The sequence below is a fragment of the Perca flavescens genome, chromosome 9 (assembly GCF_004354835.1).
Source record: "Perca flavescens isolate YP-PL-M2 chromosome 9, PFLA_1.0, whole genome shotgun sequence".
Taxonomy (NCBI): Eukaryota; Metazoa; Chordata; class Actinopteri; order Perciformes; family Percidae; genus Perca; species Perca flavescens.
The window spans coordinates 6051788-6075513 of NC_041339.1; the positions used below are offsets into that span (position 1 = coordinate 6051788).

Consider the following 23726-nt stretch of genomic DNA (forward strand, 5'->3'; position numbering starts at 1 on the left):
TATACATTATTATTATTGACCATTAATTAAAAAAATAAGCGTTAAACTATAGTGGTTAGAAGTTGGTGGTGGTGAAAATGTGTCAAACATCGAAAAACACGACAAAAACATTGAAAAAAGTCAAAGTGTTAATTTTCAATTATTGAGCCAACCCGGGCCACTTCATTTTCTATTTTGACCCGAGAGCACAGGGTCGGTGGGGTTAAATGTACAAAAGGACTCTGGAGGGATTATTTTAATCTTGAGAAGGACAATTATGGGATCCTGCAGACTTTATGAGATGACTCATTCATTAAGTAAATGAGAAAGCTGGAGGTGAAAAGGATGTGCCTTATTTCCAGAGACTAGGACCACAGCCGGATCTCTTACTGCTTTCCTGTCCTTGTTATCCAGTTTATTAGCTGCAGCATTTTTTTGTCAAATGTAAATTTTTTTATACATTTTTGCGATTATTTTGACTGACATTGCGATATGATTCACGATATTGGAGGGAACTATCATTTTTGCATCATTCTCATTTTCATTGAAAAATATATAAAAAAAAAAAAAATGATTATAGTGTGATTTTTGCGAGGACCTGTGATTTGGATATTGCACTAGTCCACATTGTGCTTTCAATTTAATTGCGATTAATTGTGCAGCCCTACTGTGCATTACAACTCTGATTTAAGAGCTCTGGCTGGAGTCTCTCCTTAGCAGCTACCACTGAGACTCATGGGAAGTGTAGTATTTAGTGCCAATCAAATCACTTATACTTTACATGACTACCCTGTTGTGCTTTAGTCGTCTTAATGTAGTCCTTCTGCTCCTTCCGACAGCCTTTGGTTTCCGTACAATCATGAATCATTTGCGTTTCAGTCATATTGAGGGTCCCATATTATGCTGATATTTTTTCAGGTTCATACTTGTATTTTGGGTTTCTACTAGAACATGTGTACATTGCTTTATTGTTCAAAAAACATTATTTTTTTCATACTGTCTGTCTGAATAAACCTGTATTCAGCCTCTGTCTGAAACGCTCCGTTTTAGTGCCAGTCTCTTTAAGCCCCCCTCCAGAAAAAGCCTGGTCTTCTACATCTGCGCCCTTTAAAAAAAGGAATTTGGGTCAAGAAACGATACCTCGAGCCAGAAGCTCCACACAATTCGCCGCTGTTGGGTTCATACCTACTGTATTAATAAGGGCTGTGTATCCTTCAAAAATATTCAATACTGTGACTTTGATACCGGTTCTTAAACTATACTTTTTTTTCCCGAGGTGAAAAGTAACAAATTACAATTCCTCACGTTAATGTAACTGAGTAGTTCTTTTTTGTGTACTTTTACTCTTTAAAGTCGTTTTTAAAATCTGTTCTTTTGCTTTTACTTAAGTATGTTTAGTTTTAAGTATTACTTTGCTACATTTTAAAGGGGCGCTATGCAGTTTTGGCCATTTCTTCGCTGTTCTCTCGCTTTTTGCTCACACGGGGCCGTCTCTGTGTAACGTAGAGTTTTTCCTCTGTGTCTCTACGACGTGTAACGTTAGACAGCCAATCACAGACATTATTAGATCTTGGTAGAAGCATGCTGCGTGCTGATTGGCTCACTGACTCTGATGAGATTTACCCCTTTGGTATTGAAATTGGGTTTGGAATGACGAGGCATTTTTCGAGACAAAATAGTTTAGGGGCAATTAGGTTGGTGCCTAAAAAGTATTGAATTGGGTACCCAGCCCTTATATTAATTAATATACAGCTATCCATTTGAACATTTGAACTTTTTATTGTCCCCAAAAAAAGAAGATCAAAAGAATGAATCCTTGTAAGCAGACTTTTAAATCGCCATCTTATCTGCCATCTTCGTTTCAGGCTGTTCTGAACCAGAAGTTCACCGACTGCTTTGTTTTGGTGTTTTTGGACGCCCAAGCTGGAAAAACAGTGAGTTATTTAATTAATATGATTTATAATATTAAAGTATAGTTGTGCAAATATATCAGCAATGCCTTTTCTCCGTTATGTTCCTCCTACAGAGTCTAAAGGTTGTGTTTCGGGAGCCGCTGCCGTCGCAGCAGCCGGCCGGCAGCAGCCCCCCTCCCCAGCTGGTGTCCATGTATCATCACCTGGAATCTGTCATCAACACGGCCTGCTACAACCTCTGGACAGGCCTGTTATAGAGCTGCACGCACCTCCACTCATACCCATGTGATCAACATCCACATATGGAAACGGGAAGCAACAGTAGAGGAAAACCAAGTTTTTTTTCAATGAGTTGATTTGGGGTTAGTCTATATCCACCACGTTCCACTTCCGGGATTGCTCCGGTGCTGCCGGAAATTCCGCCAGATGTCCGTCGCGTTCCTCTTCCTTTGTGTTGGCATTCTAACCTCCGGTGGATCTCTGCAGGGTAAATCCAGACAGCTAGCTAGACTATCTGTCCAATCGGAGTTTTCTGTTGCACGACAAACAACTTTTGAACGTACACGTTCCACCAAAACAAGTTCCTTCCCGAGACTATTTTGCAGAGGCACCGTGGCTCCGTCCGGAGCTTAGCACCGCCCAAGGCGATTGTGATTGGTTTCAAGAAATGCCAATAAACCAGAGCACGTTTTTCTCCCATCCAGGAATGCTGTGTGGACTAGCCAGACCCTCCTTCGCAGCGCTGCGGAGGAAGGTCTGCACATGCGAGACTAATTTGGGGAAAATCCTCTTTGCAGCTGCACCACTCACCGTGGTGTTGAGCTTACCTCTGCCTCTCCTATCACGGAGCAGTGCGCTGCTGGACAGTGATGCCACTGTGTTAATGCAATATCCTGCTACTGCACACAATGCATTTAAACCTGAATGGACCAGACAGAAGCCCAGACCTAGCCCCAAACCAGTCAGGGAAAAATGTGATTTAAAAACTAAATGGGTCCTAACTGCTGTGTAGAAAACCTCCATTAGCCAGTTCAGTGATATACATTTTTTTTTTTTTTTTTTTTTTTTTGGACTATGCTTTCATGTGAGCATAAAAACCAGCCCATACATCCTGTATTCCTGCGGAGCGTTGTTTGTATGCAGACATTAACGCTACAGGTCCACATTATGGAATTAAAACCCATGAAGGATGGTGGCGGTATGTGTGTCACCATGTTATATTTCGAGTGGTCCCTTTCCAATCCTCCAGGTCCACAGCATGCAGTTGCAGCATGAACAACAGAGTTCACATTGCAGCTGCAGAGTACGCGTTGTTAAAAAGCAAGTATATCACAAGCATTAGGGCAGTTTAATGTCTCCATACTGTGTCATGTTCTCTGTGCACATACGGAGTGCAAAACGTGTAAAAAGCTGCCTATAGTGAAATGTATTGAGCCAGGCTAACCTGCAATGTATGAACAGGGTTTCCCAGAGTATTATAGCGGTGGTACAGACCCTCCCCTTAATAAAAACAAAAAACTAACTTTTGCTAACAATAGAAGAAATGGATTATAAAAACCTAATATAAAGCCTCAAGGAACATTAGCAGAGCTGCTAGATGAAGCTGGGTAGACACTGTGTCTATTCATTTTGTACGTTTGGTTAACTCTAACACTACGCATTATAATCAGCCTTTCTCTGCGACGTTTACCTTCACACCACGATGTGGCGCTCGCACGCAACGTTGGCACGGAATCCCCAGTCGCTTTAGTCTGTTCCAATACAGAAGAAGACTATTCAGAGAAGACACCCACCCCGAAACCGAAGGTCAGATCACCGCCCGTCTGACGGAAATTTGGGCCAATTCTAAAAAATTAGTCGGGGCGACCAATCAGGGTTAAAATTGGCCTTAACCGGCAAAGGCCACGGAATTGTTGCACAAAACGGTTACTTAAACAGTCATCTTGTAACTACATAAATATGCAAGATGCGTCAGGATCTGTCCAATTCAGCTTAAGTGATGGATCCATCACATCGTAAGTTCACGTGTTGAGAAAAACTCCGTAGCATCGCCCATCACCTCCACTAACCAATGCAGTTTTGGCCATTTCTTCGTTGTTTTCTCGCTTTTTGCTGGCCGGTTTCTCTCTAGAACTCCCCCTACAGCTTCGGAATAGATATTTAGCAGCTCCTTTGTTAACTTGTGTCTGACTCCTCGCTCGGTCAGTCTGCCGTTTCCTCTTTCTCTGTTCCTCCGACAATGCTTTCCTAGCTTTCTGCGTCTTTTTTGCCGGCTCAGCCATGACGATAGTGTGAACAACTCCATCGCTACCTTGTTCTCATAGCTAGCCGGTTCCTGGATGTGTGCAGTGCCGTGAAGCAATTTGTTACATCGTGAGACCTGATCTTACGCGATACGTCCTGACGCTGAGGCCGCTGGCCCAAAGTTGCAAGGGTGGTTTTTCTGCTCACAGGCGCTAGGGGGAAGCAAGACGACCACCATTCAACCCGAAAAAAAAGTCATATAACCATTCCAATGACTCCGAAGCTGTTTAGTTAAGGTAAATTAAGCTAAAAAAAAAACTGCGTAGTTCCCGAGGACTCATTCTGCCCCGTCCTTTGCCACGTTTGATTGGCTGACTAAAGACGCAGCTTGTGTTATGAAACTAAAATCTAACTTCTCCACAACCAGAGCCACTGTGACTTGGACCTTCAGCTGAGCAGGTCTACCCAGTCAGGACCGGACTCCCCGTCGGGTCGGTTCCTCTGGGTTTTCAGGGATCAGGTCCGTCTGAAGTACAGAGCCTTTCACGGATGGACTCTGACCACTGGGAGCAGGAAGAGAGTAGATGAGATGTGCTCCTCTCTTATGTCTTATCATCAGGGCCAGCTTCCAGGGAAGCAGAATTACCCGGAATTTTCCTGCAGGTTTTTAAACAAATTGAAAAAATAACAACTCTTAACACATGTAAAAAACAAAAAAACAAAAAAAAAACAGTCCACTAAATTACGCAGATTTTCATTCGGAATCGCTGTTATAGAAAATAAAAAGATTCCGTTTGGGTCTGCTTAGCATGAGCAAAATGCTTCCAGGCTGTTGGATCAGGATCTGGAAGAGGATGGTGAAGGAAACCTTTTGGGTTTGAACCAGCTTAGATGAACTGAATTCGATGCGTCATGCTGAAATGTAATGCAAGTCTGTCATTTGCAACCAACAATGAACCCTTCTGGTTACATAAGTGCACACATTTCATACTCCACACTTACATGGATGGGTCAGCATCATCTCGGATCATGTGCCTTCTAATAGCATTGTGCTAGCTCTCCATACCACATCAGTGTTTTATTGGAGTGAGAGACAGCTGAGCGGGACAGCTTTTATGTTAGATTTTGAAAAGTGTCAAACATGAACACCACTGCCATGTCTGGTGCCCTAAAGTGCCTTTCTCTTTATTTTTCCTCCCTTTTTTTTTTTTTTTAACTTCCCAAAATGTATGAAATGATACTGTTGTCGTTCCATCTGCTCTGCATAGAAGATCTTTGGAAACACGCCCCTGATGTTATGCAGTAACATGAGTCGGTTTGGAGTAAAAGTGACAGAAATTGCCTTTCATAAGAAAAAGAAAATGGGTCATGTTAACTTTGACGATTTGCATAAAAGCACACCACATGTCATCAGAGCCGAGTGTTTCCGAGGCACGTTCAGGGTGATGAGTTTGATTTGTGTTGTGTATTCTGAAACAACGCTGCTGATAATCGTACCTCAGTTGACACGAGGGCGTGATGCCAGGCTGACACACGACCGTGACATCACAACAAACACGAAGGCTCGATATCTACCACAATACCTTCATTAATGACAGACTCGACAGCTTGAGCTTTTCTGCACATTCCCACTGGAAGGAAACCAAATGTTTGAGCTTATTTGTGGATGTAAAATGAAGAAAGGACGAGCAAAGTGGCGTTCTCGCGGCTCTGAGAATTCAATCTGAATGTTAAACACTGGATATTCATCATGCACAATGTGAACTGTAACAAGTTGGCCCTTAGCATTTTGACTCTGTAACATAGGCACTGCCTCAAACTGTATAATGTATATTATGTATATACAGAACTCTTTATACAGTATGTGAAATGCTAAATAAAGCAGTAGGATGAATGAGAAAGTTTGGAATCGTTTTCACATTAACAATATGTAGGTATGTGAACATATGTAGGTAGGTTTGCAAAGGGATGAACATTTTCTGGTAAATTTCCAGCAACTTTCCATGGGAAGTTTAGCTGGGGAATTTTGGAAACTTTCATGGGAATTAACGGGAATAAACAGGATATTTTTAATATTGCTTTCCATGGAAAGTTTAGCTAGGGAATTTTGGAAGCATTGCAATTTGGAAACTTTCATGGGAATTAATGGAAATTATGGGAATTTGGATGGGATGTAGTCCTTGGGCTCAAATTCAGTACTGTCTTCAATCTGCTGTAGAATGTTGGATTTTAGAAATGATCTGTGCAGTGGGTGTGGCCTCAATAGCCCTGCTAAGTAGTAGTAGTCCAAAACATTGACCTTTGGCATGACGGTAGCTAGCATGCTGCCTTTGATTTACTATGGTTATATGCGTGCTAAGATAACCATCAGCGCTGTCTATTGTTTTTTTCAACTACATTTAAGTTCCCTGTTATAAACTAACAGTATTAGAACGAGCAATATTCAGTTTATTCCCTTTAATTCCCATGGAAAGTTTCCAACTTTGAAAATTCCCGGAATTTTGCAAACCATATATGTAGGCATTTGAGATGGATTGTCTTGTCTTCTAATTAGAGGAGAATACATGAAATGACTTAGGAAACAGTCAACCGTCACAATTGATGGCATTCTGATAAATACGGCCGTTTGTCATTCATTGATAACAGAGTAAGCTTAATTTGATCATTTACCTTGATAATTTAACAAGTCTGGACTTTTCAGTTCTTCAAAGCTGGCCAACTACTGTCTGCTACAACATACATATCTGCTCTGTAAATCACTTGTCATGTGTTCTCCTTTGGGGAGAAAATCCGACTGCAACAGGAAGAAATGTTCATGTCATATTTTTTGGTTTGATGAGTTGATGACCCACATTAGCTTTCCTGCTCAAGTCTGCTTCTCATCTAACTCCCAAACATGAACACCACGTCTTGTTCTGCACCTACTATTACACAGAATCCATCAACCTATTTTAGTATAATTAGCACAATTTAAGTAAAAAGCTTATCTACACATGGTAGAATCGGTACATGTAGAAATGTACCAATGTAAGTTGGGGTATACTTTCAGCAAAAATAAATAAAAGTGTTTATCAGAGTTAACTAACACCAATACAACAACCAGTCATTTCATCTAGGCCTGCCGGATATGAGGAAAACATGCAATGTTTTTTTAAATATCCCGATAACGTTTTAACTTGCGATAAATAAACCGATTAAAATGTTATCAGTTCTGCTGCTTTCAGTTTCTGCTAAAATACAACAAACTTAAAACTACTGAAAGTAAATTTTCTTTTTTTTTAAGATTTTTTGGCATTTAGGCCTTTATTGTGACAGCTTAGACATGAAAGGAGAGATAGGAGGGGGGGAATTGAACCCGCAACCTCCGCGTTGAGGACTGAGCCTCTAAATATGTGCGCATGCTCTGCCACTAGGCACCCCATTTCCAAAGGTTTTTTATCGAACAAATTAAACACGGAATTGGATATAAAAGGCAGCATTAAAAAAAGTGACAGATGTTAAAGTGCAGTTTTCTGCTTTTATTTTCTTTCAAACTAACGCAAAGAAATCTATCGGGATATGTCGCAGCCTTTTGCGATGTGTTTATTGTGCCAGTTGATAATCGCGATGACGATAAAAACAGTAAAAAATAAAAAATAAGTGTGGTAACATTTTACTTGAAGGTATCTACATAAGAGTGGCATGACACTGGCATGACACATGAACCCTAACCATAACTTGTCATGACAAAAAAACGAACGACACGTACTAAAAGATGCATTATGCCATAAACGTTTATGACTTGTTTATAATGTTGGAGCCATTGAGCAGAACACTTGAAGCAGGCACAGCTGTGTGACTGGACAGCTGGGCTCGTCATTGGCTGTGTGTGCAGTAATCTTTGATCCAGCCCAGGCCCTCCTTTGTGGAGCCTAAAGTGGACAAAGATAATGATGAACATGGATTATTTTTTTTCTTTTCTTTTCTAACTTGGTTCCATAATGAATCAAATAAAGAGAGCACTGGCCTCGTGGCTTGTATTCACAGCCGATGTATCCCTGGTAGCCGTGCTCCTCCAGAGTCTTCAGCAGGTAGCTGTAGCTGAGCTCTCCGCCACTATCGGGCTCGTTCCTGCCCGGGACCTGAGCCACCTGAACGTGACCTGAGACACAACACTTCTTCTTAGACTCGTTGGGGGGTTTTCATCGCCACTGAGCATGCTCTTTGGTCAATCTTTGCTTAACATCGTAAGGCCGGTTACACACTGCCTGCGTGGTGTGAGCGTGGCGTTTCTGTTGCGTGTCAGCTGCGTGGTCTTTACACACCAGAAACGTGTCTGACGCAGCGCTGCTGCTGCTGCTAGCCTTGTCTGGACACATGTATGTTTCCCATTGATTGAACGTCGGCAGTATTGACGGCAAAATAGGCTAGAGAATATTTCGTTCTGGATTGACAGATGCAATATTAGAAAATCAATTATTTTTTTTTTTTATTACATTTATATTTTGCATTTATATCAAAAGCTAGAGACTTTCAAACATCAACATGTCATTTATTAATATGTATTTGTGTCTAAATGACATATAAACATCTTTTCCTATTCTATTTTGCCTGGAAACGCTTCCAACACGCTTGCGTGTCACGTGAAAAATAGGCGTCTGTTCTATTTCTAGCAGGCACGTGTTTTTGGGACGCGCATGTCACGCAGGCAGTGTGTAAACTAACCGGTTAACATGGGAGCCAAAATATAAACTGACACGCTCGCGCGACGCATCCAGTGTGTAACCAGCCTAATAGTGGTACGTTTGTCCTTAGCCGCCGAAGAGGCAAAGAGACCGAAGTGTGTCGTTTTCTTCCAAACTTTAATAAAACTGCATGAGTTAGACACGTCTCTTGTTAATGCAGGCGGAGGTCACCGCAACAATAAAAGGTGAAAGAAAAAGCGGTATGATGCGTACTAACTGAACTGCCAGTTGGTTAAGAAATGCCAATAAACTAGAGCACGGTTTTCTCCCATCCCGGAATGCTGTGTTGACTAGCCAGACCTTCCTCCGTAGTGCTGTGAAGGAAGGTCTGGCAATGCGAGACTAGGCGAACAAATAATTATTTTTTTTTTTTTCCCCACACACCAAATTTTGATGTGGACTTTTGATGAGGTGTGGAACAGCTTTAAAGTTGCACTCATCACTATTTTAACATTAACAACAGGGCAACTGTTAATATGTGTAATATGAAAGGTGTCACTCGTAGTGATGAACACAGAATTCTCACCACTTCTCGGCTCTGCAGAGCGTCTCAGCCTCTTTAGCTCGGTGTTTTGCTTTCATGGCCGACAACTTTACTCTTTCGGCTCACTCACACAGCTCTCATCAACCTTATTTCCAGCAGCAGGAAGCTGTTTTCAGCCAAGATAAAACTGATAAACCAACTATACACTACACTAACGGCTTGTTCTGGTGCCCCAAAATGGCCCAAAAGATCAATTAGTGCTGCTTTAGGTCTGTTGTTGGTGCATAAAACAATACTTTTAAAACGGTGCCGGTGCCTGAACCGATACTTTAAAAAAAAAAAAATAGGGTAATAGGGTATTTTACAATAACTTTGAATGCACCACGAGGCTTACTAGTTTCAAGTGAACGCACCGTCTGCTGTTTTTCCGACAAAGGCAGCTGCAGACTGCTTAACGTCCCGCTGTTGGAATCCTCTACAGTGAAATACAGACACCCTTCACACCGTTTAGGTGTCGGCATTTTAACCGTGTTTACTCCAGCTGCTAGCTAACGGTAGGCTAACGTTACCTGCTGCCAAGTGAAGTGTTAACTAGTGTCACGTGCAGCGATGTTTCTGTTGCCTCTAACATCTGTTTCGGAGCATCAGAGAGCAGCGCAAAAGGCGTTTAATTGGCACCGAAATGAGGCACCGAAATCGGCATTGTGATTTGGTCCGGTAGATACCGGTTGTTTAGGCACCGGTGCCGTATTAGCACCGGGTTTCGGTACCCAACCCTAGTTATAAAGTACTTTGAGTGGTCCCTAACACTAGAAAAGCAATATATAAAAAAGCAGTCCATTTACCATTTCAATATAAATGCCAAGATATCTAAAGGTCACCGGGATACGAGATGGTGTGGTGGGGGATTCTAAAGAGGACGTAAGCTGCATCAGGCGGGATTTAGTTGAATTTATTTTGTAGCCAGAGAAGCAACATTTGGGGAATAGAAGAGGGGAGAGGGAGCCTCTAGAGTCACCAAGGCTGAAGGATTGGAGTACAACATCTCACTCACCGATAATGGGGAAATACTTGTGTATGTTTTGTGTCAGGTTTCCATCCATTATTTGCCAGTGAAAGACGTCCTGAAAACAGTTCAGACATTTGTTAAGTCAAGACTTTCACCGTATTGTTTGGTTCTTTTTTTATTTTCAAGTTAAGACAAATGTCCAAAGCACCCACCATTTGCAGCTTGATGTTGGGCTTTCCGACCTTCTCCAGTATTGCAGCCGCTGCAGACACACAAATGAGGCTGAGCTGAAACATAACTCATGGCAAGCAGCCAGACATTACAGATGTCAGAGAGGAAGTGGTAGAAATAAGACACAAGGGTAACACTTTATAATAAGGGTACATGAATTATCATAATGACTTCACGCATGGAAAAGCATGAATTCATTCATGTAGTACTTTATGAGCTAGCAGTAATACAGCAGTAGTACAAGGATTAATCGTATCTCATACATGAGAACAAGCAGGAACAATATGTTAATGAATGCACCAATGAAGGGATTTAAATCATCGTGATTTATGTTATGTTCATGTCTTCTTCATTGGTAAATCTGTAGTTAAAGTGACAGGCTACAGAAAGTCATGATCCACTAAACATGACTTTGTAGTGCATATGCAACAATCATCTTTGTGACCCCTCAAATAAAAAAAATATTGTCAAGACATTTCTGGTGTTCAGACACTTAGAAGTTACTAAAAAGTAAAATTCATAAATATCCTACTAGGGTGAGCATTGTTCTCAGGCCCAACTTGACAACGTGACTTCGCATAAACATACACGCCGCTTTCTAAAGCCAAGTGGCGTGTTATCTGTACGCATTTTGAGCCATCCGCATGTATGTCAAAAAGAATAAAAAGAAAAGAACAGGACGGTTGGGTTTAGGAAAACAATAACGGGATGCAGGACAACAACGGCACGATTGGGTTTACAGTCCTTCCAGAAAAATGCAGAGTTTTTTTGTGATTATTGCGGGCAAAAATCCTTGATTATGCGGCACATTTTCTTAAAAAATGCGATAGAATATGCGGGATATTTATGCAATTTTATGCGATGAAATTGCGGGAACTTGCAAAAACTGTGGTTTGATGAAAAAGAGAAAAAAAAGTGATTCCCCCAACACCCTGCTTTTCGATGATATTCACATTGCATAATTACGTCACTTCATAACGTTCCCGTGGCAACAGGGGAAAATGGCTGCTCTTGTGTGAAGTAAACGCAACATTTTTAAACTTTCTGCTAAGATATATGTGACTTTTTTGCAACGAAAATGCGGGGATTATGAAATCATGCAAGCCCCGCATATTTTGCGTGGAAATCGGCAATTTATGCGGCGAAAGTGTGGCGTATTTGAAAAAATGCCCCCGCATAAATATGCGGACTTTGGCTGATTATGCATTGAATTATGCGTTCGCATAATCACGTTTTTCTGGAGGGACTGGGTTTAGAAAAAGAAGAAAGCGACGGTTGGGTTTAGGAAACATGACACGGGGGGGGGGACACGATCCCCGGTCCCCTGGGTGACCGTCCTGTGTTGTTGGACCCATCCACCACCCTGACCAAACTCCCTATGCAGATTTTCGGGCTTTCATACTATTTGCTACGGCGTAAATTGACACGCAATCGCAAGGTAATGTAAGTCAATGGAGGCCAGACGGCGTTGATAAACACGCTAAAAAGCGATTATGCGTCTTGATAACACGCCAAAATGGCATACAAATTGGCGTGTCATACAGATGCCACTTCTTGGCGACTGTGGCTCAGTGGTAGAGCGGTTGCCTGCCAATCAGAAGGTTGGTGGTTCGATCCTTGGCCCTGCAGTCCCATGTCGAAGTGTCCTTGGGCAAGACACTGAACCCCGAGTTGCCCCCGATGCTGCGCATCGGAGTGTAAATGTGTGTGACTGAGTATCTGATGAGCAGGTGGCACCTTGTACGGCAGCCTCGGCCACAGTGTATGAATGTGTGTGAATGGTGAATGGTTCCTGTACTATGTTAAAGCGCTTTGAGTAGTCGTTGAGACTAGAAAAGCGCTATATAAGAACAGTCCATTTACATTTACATTCTTGAGATCAGTCTGTCAGGCCTTACTGTAGGGCTGGGCGATATATCGATATTAAAAATATATCGATATATTTTTAAATGAGATATGGAATTAGACCATATCGCATATATCGATATAGTTCAAATGTGATCCTTGCTCCCATAGATATATACACAGATGTCGCCTTGAGGTTCTAAACATACGTCAAAACCGCCGCCATCTTGGAACAGGGGTGCGAAGCATTCAGATCAACGCTAAAGATGCCGGACTTTTGTACTGCTTAATTATGTTCGATAGAGGAAATGAAAAGAACAAACAGCAATGAATAACATTTAACAGGTGACAATGTGTTTTATGATTATGTATGCCGCCTTCGACCAGCAACCTGAGCTCCGGCGGCAGCGGGAGGCGGAGAGCTCCGTGGCCGGCCGCAGCGTCTCTTCCCGGGGAAAACACAGCTTTGCCTCGCTGCTGCGCGGTCCCCGCTGATCCAAATCGGACCAGCCAAAGACAGAGTGGTGATCGGTAGGATCTTACACGTAGTCCAGGACGACCTGTATGTCGATATCGGCGGAAAGTTCCACTAAGTTTGCCGGCGGCAGGCGGACGGAGAGAAGCTACAGCGGGGCAGCAGAGACCGTCTGCAGCTGCAGGATCTGGAGCTCAGTGCCCGTTAAAATGACATGTAACGCATAAATACATACAGAAATAAATAGTGGAGGAATGAGCCTGGACATTTCAGTCTGTTTTAAACTTCACCTTGAAGCAGAAACTCTTAGTTCAGAAGGGTGAAGTTTCCGTTTGGACTCAGATCTGTGAACCGATCATAATAAATATTCTTTGTATTAACACATTAATTAGTTTCTTTGTTTTGTAGTCGATAGTTCATCTTTTAGTTTACTTAAGTGGAAGCAGTATCAAGTGGAAGAATGGGACTATAAACCTAGGCTTACAGGCATGAGGCATTACATTTTGAACAAAGTAGATTATATTAATATCAAAAGCTTAATTGACCTTTGGAACGAATCACAAATATGGAGCTTTGATTTCAAAAAAGGTACTCCTGTTATACAGTATTTAGGTTTACATTTTATTGTTATTTGAACAGCTGAGCATTTAATCATGAACCAGGTGAAGAAACCGGTTTATTATTTATTTGATTTTGCAACTGTCTCTATGAAACTACTTGTGACATGTCATATTTGATTTTGGCTTTGACTGAACATTTGCTCTCACTTTGCGGAAAAAAATATCGGGATATATATCGTATATCGATATTCAGCCAAAATATATCGGGATATGACTTTTGGTCCATATCGCCCAGCCCTACCTTACTGTTTAAGTGCCTTATGTGGTTGTGAATAAAGCAACTATAAAAATGCATCTGCATTATACTGTATTTGGTATTTTGCATCAATACTACTTTAATTCTTAATACATTTAATTTCATGCTACCATATATCAGATCTTATTTATCGATGTTAAAGATGGAGCAGGTCAGCACTTTATTTGAAGGGCCACAAACATGATGAAGTAATATTTAGTTGATCATGTTTACAACACTACAATTCTTCAGAATATATGTACACTGCTGGGACTGGTCAGTTTTTTTTTTTTAAGAAGACATGAACATCATTAATAAATCAGAAATCATTATGATTCAAATATCTTCATTGATTCATTCATTAACGTATTGTTCCTGCATGAAGTTATGCATGAGACTTTTAATCATTGTACATTACTGCTAGCTCATGAAGTACTACATGAATGAATTAATGCTTTGTCACGCATGAAGGCATGATAATTCATGTACTGTTTTTTATAAAGTGTTACCGACACAAGCAATAAGATCAAACACTGGCGTACTCATTCTGTACAGCATCCAATGTGCTGAGCACACAGTCACATCATGACACGCCTCCTTCTGTCTGCACCCATTACATTCCTATTTCTATTAATCTAAAGTAAGGAGTGTTTAAATAGAGATTAAATTACATGCGATGCATTTATATAAAGAGACGTTTTACAAAATCTGTTAATGTGGCAAAACGCCTTATTGCTGGCCAGTTTTTCATGGCAAATCAGAAGTATGACATTGAAGTATGTGTGTGTGTTTTATCACACACACACACACACACACACACACACACACACACACACACACACACACACACACACACACACACACACACACACACACACACACACACACACACACACACACACACACACACACACACACACACACACACAGGAAATCCTACATGGTAAGAATGCTAAACCTGAAGTTAATTCATGCAAGTTTAGATTTGTATTGGCCGAGTCCACTGCACAGTTTTCTGTTGGGCGTCAGATGAAAAAAGATGGTATGCCTAATCTGGATCTCAGCTAAATCTCAAATGCATCAAAATTAGGACATTGTGCACAATACCAGTACAACTTTAAAAATTAATTTGAAATGCCCAATAAAATATATCCGAGACCAAATAAACCAAACCTGGCCATCTTTAGTGCTTGACTGTGGACAGCTCATGGTGCTGAAATCCAGACTCAACAGATGGCTATAAAAAAGGACTTCATTCATATCAAACACTAGATTTAGTTTTCCACTGCAAGACTTGATCGTTCCCTAACAGCAACAGTGTTGTTGCATCTGGCTCATTTGCCTGACTTTGACAGCAGCAGTGTGTTGTTCCCCTACAGCAGGCAGGAGTGGGACTGAGGGTCAGACCTGCTGGTTGTCTCAGTGGGACACATTGTTTTACCCTGATGAGGAGAGTCCAGAAAATACCGTGGATCTGTAATCCTTGTGTTGATTGGTTCAATCAAGCCAGTGATTCCTTCCTGTGAGGACATCAGAATCAGAATCAGCTTTATTGGCCAGGTTTGCGTAAACAAGGAATTTGACTCCGGGTTATCTTTGCTCTCAAAGTACAACACTCACTTAACATATAAAGAATAAAAACTGAAAGGACAGTAAGAAATATAAAAAAAGTACTGTTAAATATACAGTATAACAATACAATAGAATTTACAAGAAATATACAATAACAATTGAAGAGAGGGAAGGAATAGTGCAATATCAGTATAGTCTGAGATTTAAGATTTAAATAAAGTGCAAGGCAGTTCAGTTTCACAACACTGTGATAAACACAGAGAGCATCATAGGGTGGTAGTTACACTCCAATGACAAAATCACAAGTATATTTGCAACTCTTTATTTCGGGTGGTGTCATGTAAACACATGACATTTAACTAACATGAAACCTGTTATACATACAGTAGGGCTGGGCGATATGCAGAAAATCAAATATCACAATATTTTTGATCAAATACCTCGATATCGATACCGCAACGATATTGTAGTGTTGATTATTGGTGCTTTCACAAAATATTTACACAATGAGATTTTTGATCAATAATCATCAGTAATATGTAATGATTAAGTGGGTAAAGGCAAATAACAGAACAGTTACAACAGTCTGGTAAGAAAATGACATCACTTTACTGTAATGCAGCCTTTAAAACCAGGAAAAGACAACACTTATGCCATATTACGATATCCAAAATCTAAGACGATATCTAGTCTCCTATCACGATATCAATATAATATTGATATATTGCCCAGCTCTACATACAGTGCAACGATTAAATGAATACTACAGTACAGTATCTACAGTATGTACTCTAACACTACAGAGAAATAAAACCAAGTGTGATTACAATATGACATTGTATTTTGTTTATTTAAAGGGGTGATAGAATGCAAAACTGATTTCATATGTCATAGTTTAATAACGACAGTTCGGTGGGTAAATAGGACATACATATGAGCTCAAAATCCCACTGACACCCCTTTACTATGAAAATCTCATATTTTGAAACTGCCGCTGAAAACGGGCAAATCTCAACAAAGCTGGAAGTTGACGTCAACCTCCCAAAAACCGGAACCTTTGTCACAGCCGTGGGTGTATTAAGAGAACGGTCACGCCCAACATTTACATAGGCTACACAACTGACCTGAGATCAGGTAGTCTTCTGAATCTAGCTAGGTCACGCAGATCTCTGCTATTCCATTACAAAATTCACTTCTGAAACTTTTTTATGTGAGAAATCAACTATGTAAAGCTCAAACATGGGCCACTTTACGAAAATGGATGGCTAATTGTGACTGTGTGTCGGAGTTCAGCGCCGGTGCTGCCTTGTGTTGCTGCCTCGCCGCCCAGCCTGCCTTTCCTTCACAGACCCCGGCCTGCTAGGAGGTACTTGGAGCTCCGTCACGACTGGCAGCCCACAGCACTCCATACCCGCGCAAAGTCACCGTCTCTTGGGCTAATAGACAACCAAATGCCCCTGCTCTGACAGAGCTCCAGGGCCTGCATCTCCCCTCTTCCTGCTAGCTAAATGCCCGGTGTATGTGAGTGAGAGCGCGGTCAGCGAGCTTGTTACACCAGCAATCTCTTACCACAGGTTTCAGTTAATCTTTTAATGTGTGTAATTATAATGTGTTGAGTTATTTAAACAAACGATTGGGGAAATAAATGCCGCTTGTCCGCGAGTCTCATTGATAGAGCCTGCGGCTGGATGTAGCTCTATCAATGAGAGCTAGCTAGCCTCCTCTTAAAATTCCTCTGAAATTCAGAAATATTCATTAACTTGAAATCGGTCACCGTTGTTAGCTTTATAAGACATTTAGCTAGATGTTGTATATGTGGCGTGACGAAATTCAAACTGTAAATATACTTGGAATTACGCCGAAAATGAAGCTAACTATCCGTGATTTGTAGCTACAAACGGGTTACATCCAGCCGCAGGCTCTATCAAAGGGACTTGCGGACAAGCGCCGTTCATCTCCCATATCGTTTGTTTAAATAACTCAACACATTATAATTACACACATTAAAAGATAAACTGGAACTGTGGTAAGAGATTGCTGGCGTAACAAGCTCGCTGACCGCGCTCTCACTCACATACACGGGCCATTTAGCTAGCAGGAAGAGGGGAGTTGCAGGCGAAAAAACATTGACTTTGCGCGGATATGGAGTGCTGTGGGCTGCCAGTCGTGACGGAGCTCCAAGTACCTCATAGCAGGCCGGGGTCTGTGAAGGAAGGCAGGCCGGGCGGCGAGGCAGCACCGGCCGCTGATCTCCGACACACAGTCTTACCAAATTTGCAATTGGCCATCAATTTTCGTAAAACGGCCCATATTTGAGCTTTATATAGTTGATTTCTCGCTAAAAAAAAAAAGTCTCAGAAGTGATTTTAATAACGAAATAGCCCGATAAACAATGTATAACTTGGCAGTGTCTGAAATATGAGACCTGCTGTCGAGTCTCCCATGTGTTTCTATGTAGTTTGCTCAAACCAATCAGCACGTAGCTCATTCTGAATATTCATGAGCATACCATATTTGGAAGAAAAGCTCTTGTTCCAAATAGAGCCATATTCACAGGGTAGTTAAGGGCCTAATAAAATAGCATTTGGGCAATTTTCAGCCCAACCAATGTTACATACCCTATTAGGAGACCTTAAGGAACAGTGTAAAATACCCTATATAATCATTCTATCACCCCTTTAATCTGTGCATAACAGAAAGGGGAAAAAAACTACAATTTGTGGGCGTCATTTTGGCCAAGTGGTTTATACTGAATGAAAAAAGGTTGTGTTAAGCCGTGGCCCCCCTCGGCCCCCCTAAATTTGGCAAATATTTTCATAGATTCTGAATCCCACCTTTATCCTAGAGGAGATATTATTCTTGTTCAGTGATAAATACACGTAGGTTACCACTGAATGAGTATTCTTGTGTTTATTGTCGCATGTGTGTTACAACCCTATGTGTATCGTTAGTCTTTTGTAGAACCAAACCTATGGAGGGTTGGTGGTATCTAAGACTTGTGCTTAATATATTTGCTACCCCTAAAATCGCATGTGGCCCCAGCCTGGCCCCTCCATTTGAAAATGGTCTAGAACTCTCATTGCAGCTGGGTGCAGCCACTGTGTGCAGCTCTTGTTTTTACAGTCTATGTTCTTACAGTGAGGTTGCCAGGTTCGGTACCAGCGATGCCTGTACAGAGACATAACCTGGGCTCTGCGACCATATCTGGCAACCCACGCTGTAGCCGGACTGAGAAAGCGCACAGAAGAGCTGGGTGGATGAATAAAATGGTAGGTTTTTCCCTAAAAAAAAACTATTCCTTCACAGATAAAAGTATTTCTAGTATTATCATTATTTCTTTCTGGAAATCCATGTATTTGATAAGATGAAGAGTTGTATAATAATATATTATGTAGACCTAGTGATGTATGAACACAGTGATGTACAGTATAAACATGCTATTAACGTTGTTATGTTTCTTGATCATTTAGATACCCATATCTACGGAGCCAGTCATTGTCTTTAAAAGGTCCCATGCTCTTTGGATGCTTTTATATAGACCTTAGTGGTCCCCTAATACTGTATCTGAAGTCTCTTTTATATAGACCTTAGTGGTCCCCTAATACTGTATCTGAAGTCTCTTTTATATAGACCTTAGTGGTCCCCTAATACTGTATCTGAAGTCTCTTTTATATAGACCTTAGTGGTCCCCTAATACTGTATCTGAAGTCTCTTTTATATAGACCTTAGTGGTCCCCTAATACTGTATCTGAAGTCTCTTTTATATAGACCTTAGTGGTCCACTAAAACTGTATCTGAAGTCTCTTTCCCGAAATTCAGCCTTGGTGCAGAATTACAGTCACTAGAGCCAGTCCCACAATGAGCTTTCCTTAGGATGTGCCATTTCTGTGTCTGTAGCTATTGAAAGTCATGATGTCTCTCTCTCTCTCATGGGTGGGCCAAATTCTCTGGGCGGGCAAAGCAGAGAAAGGGGAGGTAACCTTGCTCCTTATGACATCATAAGGAGAAGATTCCAGATCGGCCCATCTGAGCTTTCATTTTCTCAAAGGCAGAGCAGGATACCCAGGGCTCGGTTTACACCTATCGCCATTTCTAGCCACTGGGGGACCATAGACAGGCTGGGGGAATGCATATTAGTGTTAAAAAAACCTCATAAAGTGATATTTCCATGCCGTGGGACCTTTAACTCATGCTTACCAATTTTGTAGCAAGCTTTGTTTTGATTTTGGACAAGGTAATGTGGACACACTTTAGATTTTGCAGATGAAACAACTTCAGTCATTTATCCAAATATAACAATAATGTTAAACATTGTGTTCGGTTAATTCATGCGCATAAATAATTCATTCAAAAGCACAAATCAGTAATTGGTATTCATGAAGGAGTGTTTTGTATTGTATAGTAATATCTTTTAGTATTTATTCCTGGAAAGGTCAGTTGAATCTTATTTAAATATCTCCCATTTGTCCTAATCTTACATGTGTCCTTCTTTATCTTTGCAGTATTCCACTAGATGTCTGTTTTTATCCAGTGTAACGTCCTTCATACTGCTGGGAGTTGTTGGTATGTTGGGAGAGAAAGGGTCACCTACCTTTGAGAGGATGTCAGCGGCATAGGTTAGGTTCTGCACAAAGATGGCCTCCATCTCCTTGGCAACGGCCATTCTGTGCAAGCCCACAGGAATCCTCCCAGCCATCAGGTGGATCCTGATAGATGCACGACAAACACGTCAAACACAAATGCAATGTTGAAAAGGTGAAACCCTGCTTTTTTTCCCTCATCACAAATCGCAAAAGCTCTGACGACAGAACTGTCTCCGCAATATAGATGTTTTACTGAAGGTGCATTATTCTGTTTTATAATTTTGCTTTATTTATGTTTCCGTATATGTCTACCCCCCTGGCACTTGACATTTCTCTTCATAATCTTTAAGATGTTTCTACACCTGTGATTGGTAAATTCAATTGATTGGACATTGATTTGGTAAGGCACACACCTGTCTGTATAATGTCTCACAGCTGACAATGCATATCTGAGCAGAAAGCTCAGGGACAGGACTGTGTCGAGCCACAGTTCTGGAGAAGGCAACAAAAGAATTTGTGCTGCATTGAAGGGTCCCAAGTGGCCACCGTCATTCTTAAAGGAAGAAGTTTGGAACAACCTGGGCCACGTTCAGCCCCGACAAAACGTAGCAACGACGAAACGGGTGCGTTGAACACCCTGCACCACGTCTCTGCTGACTGGGTATCACCTGCGACACAGCCACTAAACGAGAGACACACACCCACCAAACGAGAGAAAACATAACTCAAATACGTCGCACACTGTTCTGAGATTGAATGTGCCCCAGGACTCTTCCTAGAGCTTCCATCCAGCCAAACTGAGCAGCTGGGGGAGAAGGGCCTTGTCCTTCAGTGGCAAGGACTGGGGGGCCTGGTCAGGGTTGAGGGGAAAACTGAACAGAGCAAAGTACAGAGATATTCTGGATGAAACCCTGGTCCAGAGCTCAGGACTCAGGACCAACTGGGCCGAAGCACACAGCAAAGACAACACGGGAGGATTTTTATTTGTAAAGAACATGGCATTGCCTTGCTGTTGAAACATGCTGTACAAATAAACTCGCCTTGCCTTTAGTATGCACACAGTGAAAAATCAATACCAAAGTTCTCTTCTTCGTCTGCTGGTGCCTCACCTTTTGCAGTCCAAAGCTCGTGCATACTTCAAAGCCAGATCCAGACCCTGTCTGAACTCTGCCTCTCTTCCAGGAACTGCTCCGAGACCAAGATCACCTCCCTTTACATCTCCTGCAACACACATTCATCTTATCGCTACCACCATCGTCCTCTAATTATTGCTAACCTTTCAGTGTCACTTTCTGGTTTAAATGAACAGCTGCTGCTGCTGCTGCTGCTGCAGCAATGGTGGAGGAAGTATTCAGATCCTTTACTTACAGAAAAAGTACTAATACCACACATATGTACTTAAAGTATTCAAAGTAAAAGTACTCAATGCAAAAAAATCCTCTCATTTTAGAAAGTGTAAAGGATCCAAACAGCTGTCTGTTTAATGGTCTAATCATTTCAGCTGGACTTGTAGGCCGTTAAATTGTTGGCTAGTTTCATTTATAATAAAACATCAGATTTTACAAACTGCATGTGTTTTATGTGCAGAAATATTAATGTGTAAATAGTAAAGCTGTCAGACGAATGTAGTGGAGTAAAAAGTAAGATATTTTCTCCCTGAAATGTAGAAGTAGAAAGTGTCATGAAATGAAAAGACTCAAGTAAAGTACAAGTACCTCAACGTGTGTGTGTGTGTGTGTGTGTGTGTGTGTGTGTGTGTGTGTGTGTGTGTGTGTGTGTGTGTGTGTGTGTGTGTGTGTGTGTGTGTGTGTGTGATGCTGGTGTAGAGAGGCTTGTGTTTTACGGTAAGTTACCAGGCGGGGTGTTGATGAGGACCACCTCCACTCCTGTAGCCTCTCTGGCTCTCTGGAGCTCCGGCAGGTCGCAGTCGTAGAGCCAGGCGGCCTCCACCGCCTGAAAGCCGGCCGAGGCAGCCGCGTATATCCTCTGACTGAAGTCTGGAAGCTCAGTGAACAGCCAGGAAATATTCGCACAGAACCTCAGCGGAGCCATCCCCGGTTCACCTGCAGAGGCCAGTGACCGTGCGTGCTTGTGTGCTGGCTGCACTTTTACCCCGAAAACAGCCGGGGGAGAGCGGCATGAAGCTAACCGCAGTTAGCAATGTTAGCGGAAAACGATACTTCCACCTCCAAAACAAAACTGTAGACCTCGCTGTTTGAGGAAAAAGCATCAATTAGTTAACGTTAAGTTACGGACTGGAGACAGCACAACATTACGCTATCGTATAGCAATTTGGGAAAAGGCTTTTAAAAAATTGTCTTTATTCCACATACTTACATTATTCTTGTAGCTATATTTATTTTCATATGTGTCCTTTGTACAACTAGTTTTATTTTTAAAATATCAATACAAGTTGCACATTTTGCGTCTGACCTGACGGAGAGGTTTGTTATTGTCACATGACTGGTCGCATGCTTCCTGGTCTGTGAAATGCGCAGGCGCAGGAAGTTGGTGAGACGCATGGGTAGTCAAATTAGTTAGGGGGTTGGTCATGGCAAAACTTTCCTAATTTGCTTATTTTGTTAAGGGTGGTTCTCAAAGTTTGGGGTTTTACAGTTTATGGTTTTAATCTAAAACGGCGGCCAAAATAATTCATCCAATAAATTATGGTTATGTAATTCCCTTCAGTATCCAGAATGCTTTGTAAAAAAAAATAAAAAATCATGTTAAAACATTAAATATTTATTTTGTAGAAATACATTTTTTGTAAAAATAAAAAAATAAATATGGTGTGTCAACAAAAAGTGTGTTGATTTTCCTTAAAACATGCATGGTACCAATCACAGCAATACGTTATTACTGTATTTGCAATGCAGTTCCCACAGGTTTTCTTCATTTTCTAAGGAATTTAAATTATTTTAATTTATTTTTTCCACTGTGCTTACACACAGTTATTTCAGGAGGATATTAAAAGTTTTACCAATAGGAAAATGGGTAGGCCTACTAATGTTATATTTGATGTGACGTACCTTGTGCTTTATCAGCTAAAGTGTATATTTCCTAACAAGCTCTAAACTCAGTTTATATCATTTTATTGAAGAACTCAAACACTATGGCACCAGATGTGTGTGCTAGTGTGTGTGTGTGTGTGTGTGTGTGTGTGTGTGTGTGTGTGTGTGTGTGTGTGTGTGTGTGTGTGTGTGTGTGTGTGTGTGTGTGTGTGTGTGTGTGTGTGTGTTTTACTGCTTTTACTAATTGTAAAGAGCCTTGCCTTGGTAGAAAGGCACAGTATGAAACCAGTGTATTGAATGAGTGAATGATTTCAGTAAACTGACTGGAGTCCCTGTCTGTGTTTTTTTTCTTTTTAATTTTGTTGTACCTATCTGTTGTAAAAACAGTGTATTCATTTAATGCAATTAAATTGTTGAATACCTGAAATGGTACTGCACATTTTTTGACAGCAGTGTTCTAATTTGATGACGCTGTGCAAAAAGTTATGGGCAAATGTATCCTTTTTAGACAGTATAATGATTCTACCTATTGTATCCCAATTCCTATGTAAGAAATGAACACCATGGAAAGGTAATAGAGCAAAGCCCTTTGGTTCCTAGCTAAAAACAAATTTTACGCAAATAGTGTAAATAGTGTATTAGTTGCAATGCAGTTCTGTGCAGCGTAACCAGCTGTAGTGTGAGCTACCATTAAACACACAACTGTTTGGATCCTTTACAGTTTCTAAAATGGGAGGATTTTTCTTTACTTTTAATACTTTAAGTACATTTTCCTGATTATACTTACACAATTTTTTCTTA

General features: G+C 41.2%; 2 protein-coding genes across 8 annotated transcripts in view; one reads left to right on the plus strand and one right to left on the minus strand.

Annotated features, from left to right (window-relative positions):
• szt2 (SZT2 subunit of KICSTOR complex) overlaps positions 1–2273 on the plus strand; it is a 161174-nt gene extending 158901 nt beyond the window's left edge. For all 6 annotated transcript variants that reach the window (XM_028586980.1, XM_028586986.1, XM_028586981.1 and 3 more), the window contains 2 exons: positions 1845–1913; positions 2006–2273. In XM_028586980.1, coding sequence (XP_028442781.1) covers positions 1845–1913; positions 2006–2149 — 213 coding nt within the window. In that variant the 3' untranslated portion in view covers positions 2150–2273. The remainder of the gene's footprint in view (positions 1–1844; positions 1914–2005) is intronic.
• A 5618-nt stretch (positions 2274–7891) lies between these two features.
• hyi (hydroxypyruvate isomerase) lies at positions 7892–22404 on the minus strand. 2 transcript variants are annotated; one of them, XM_028587504.1, is made up of 9 exons: positions 22252–22404; positions 21768–22125; positions 21024–21135; positions 19923–20037; positions 15201–15279; positions 10566–10615; positions 10399–10468; positions 8143–8277; positions 7892–8047 (listed from the first exon to the last, which is right to left on the minus strand). In XM_028587504.1, the coding sequence occupies exons 2-9, from the start codon at positions 21964–21966 to the stop codon at positions 7992–7994; spliced, it is 816 nt and encodes a 271-aa protein (XP_028443305.1). In that variant the 5' UTR covers positions 21967–22125; positions 22252–22404; the 3' UTR covers positions 7892–7991. The 2 variants fall into 2 exon arrangements, with proteins under 2 accessions (XP_028443305.1, XP_028443306.1); XM_028587505.1 differs by having other exon boundaries at positions 22348–22390.
• Positions 22405–23726: the final 1322 nt, after the last annotated feature.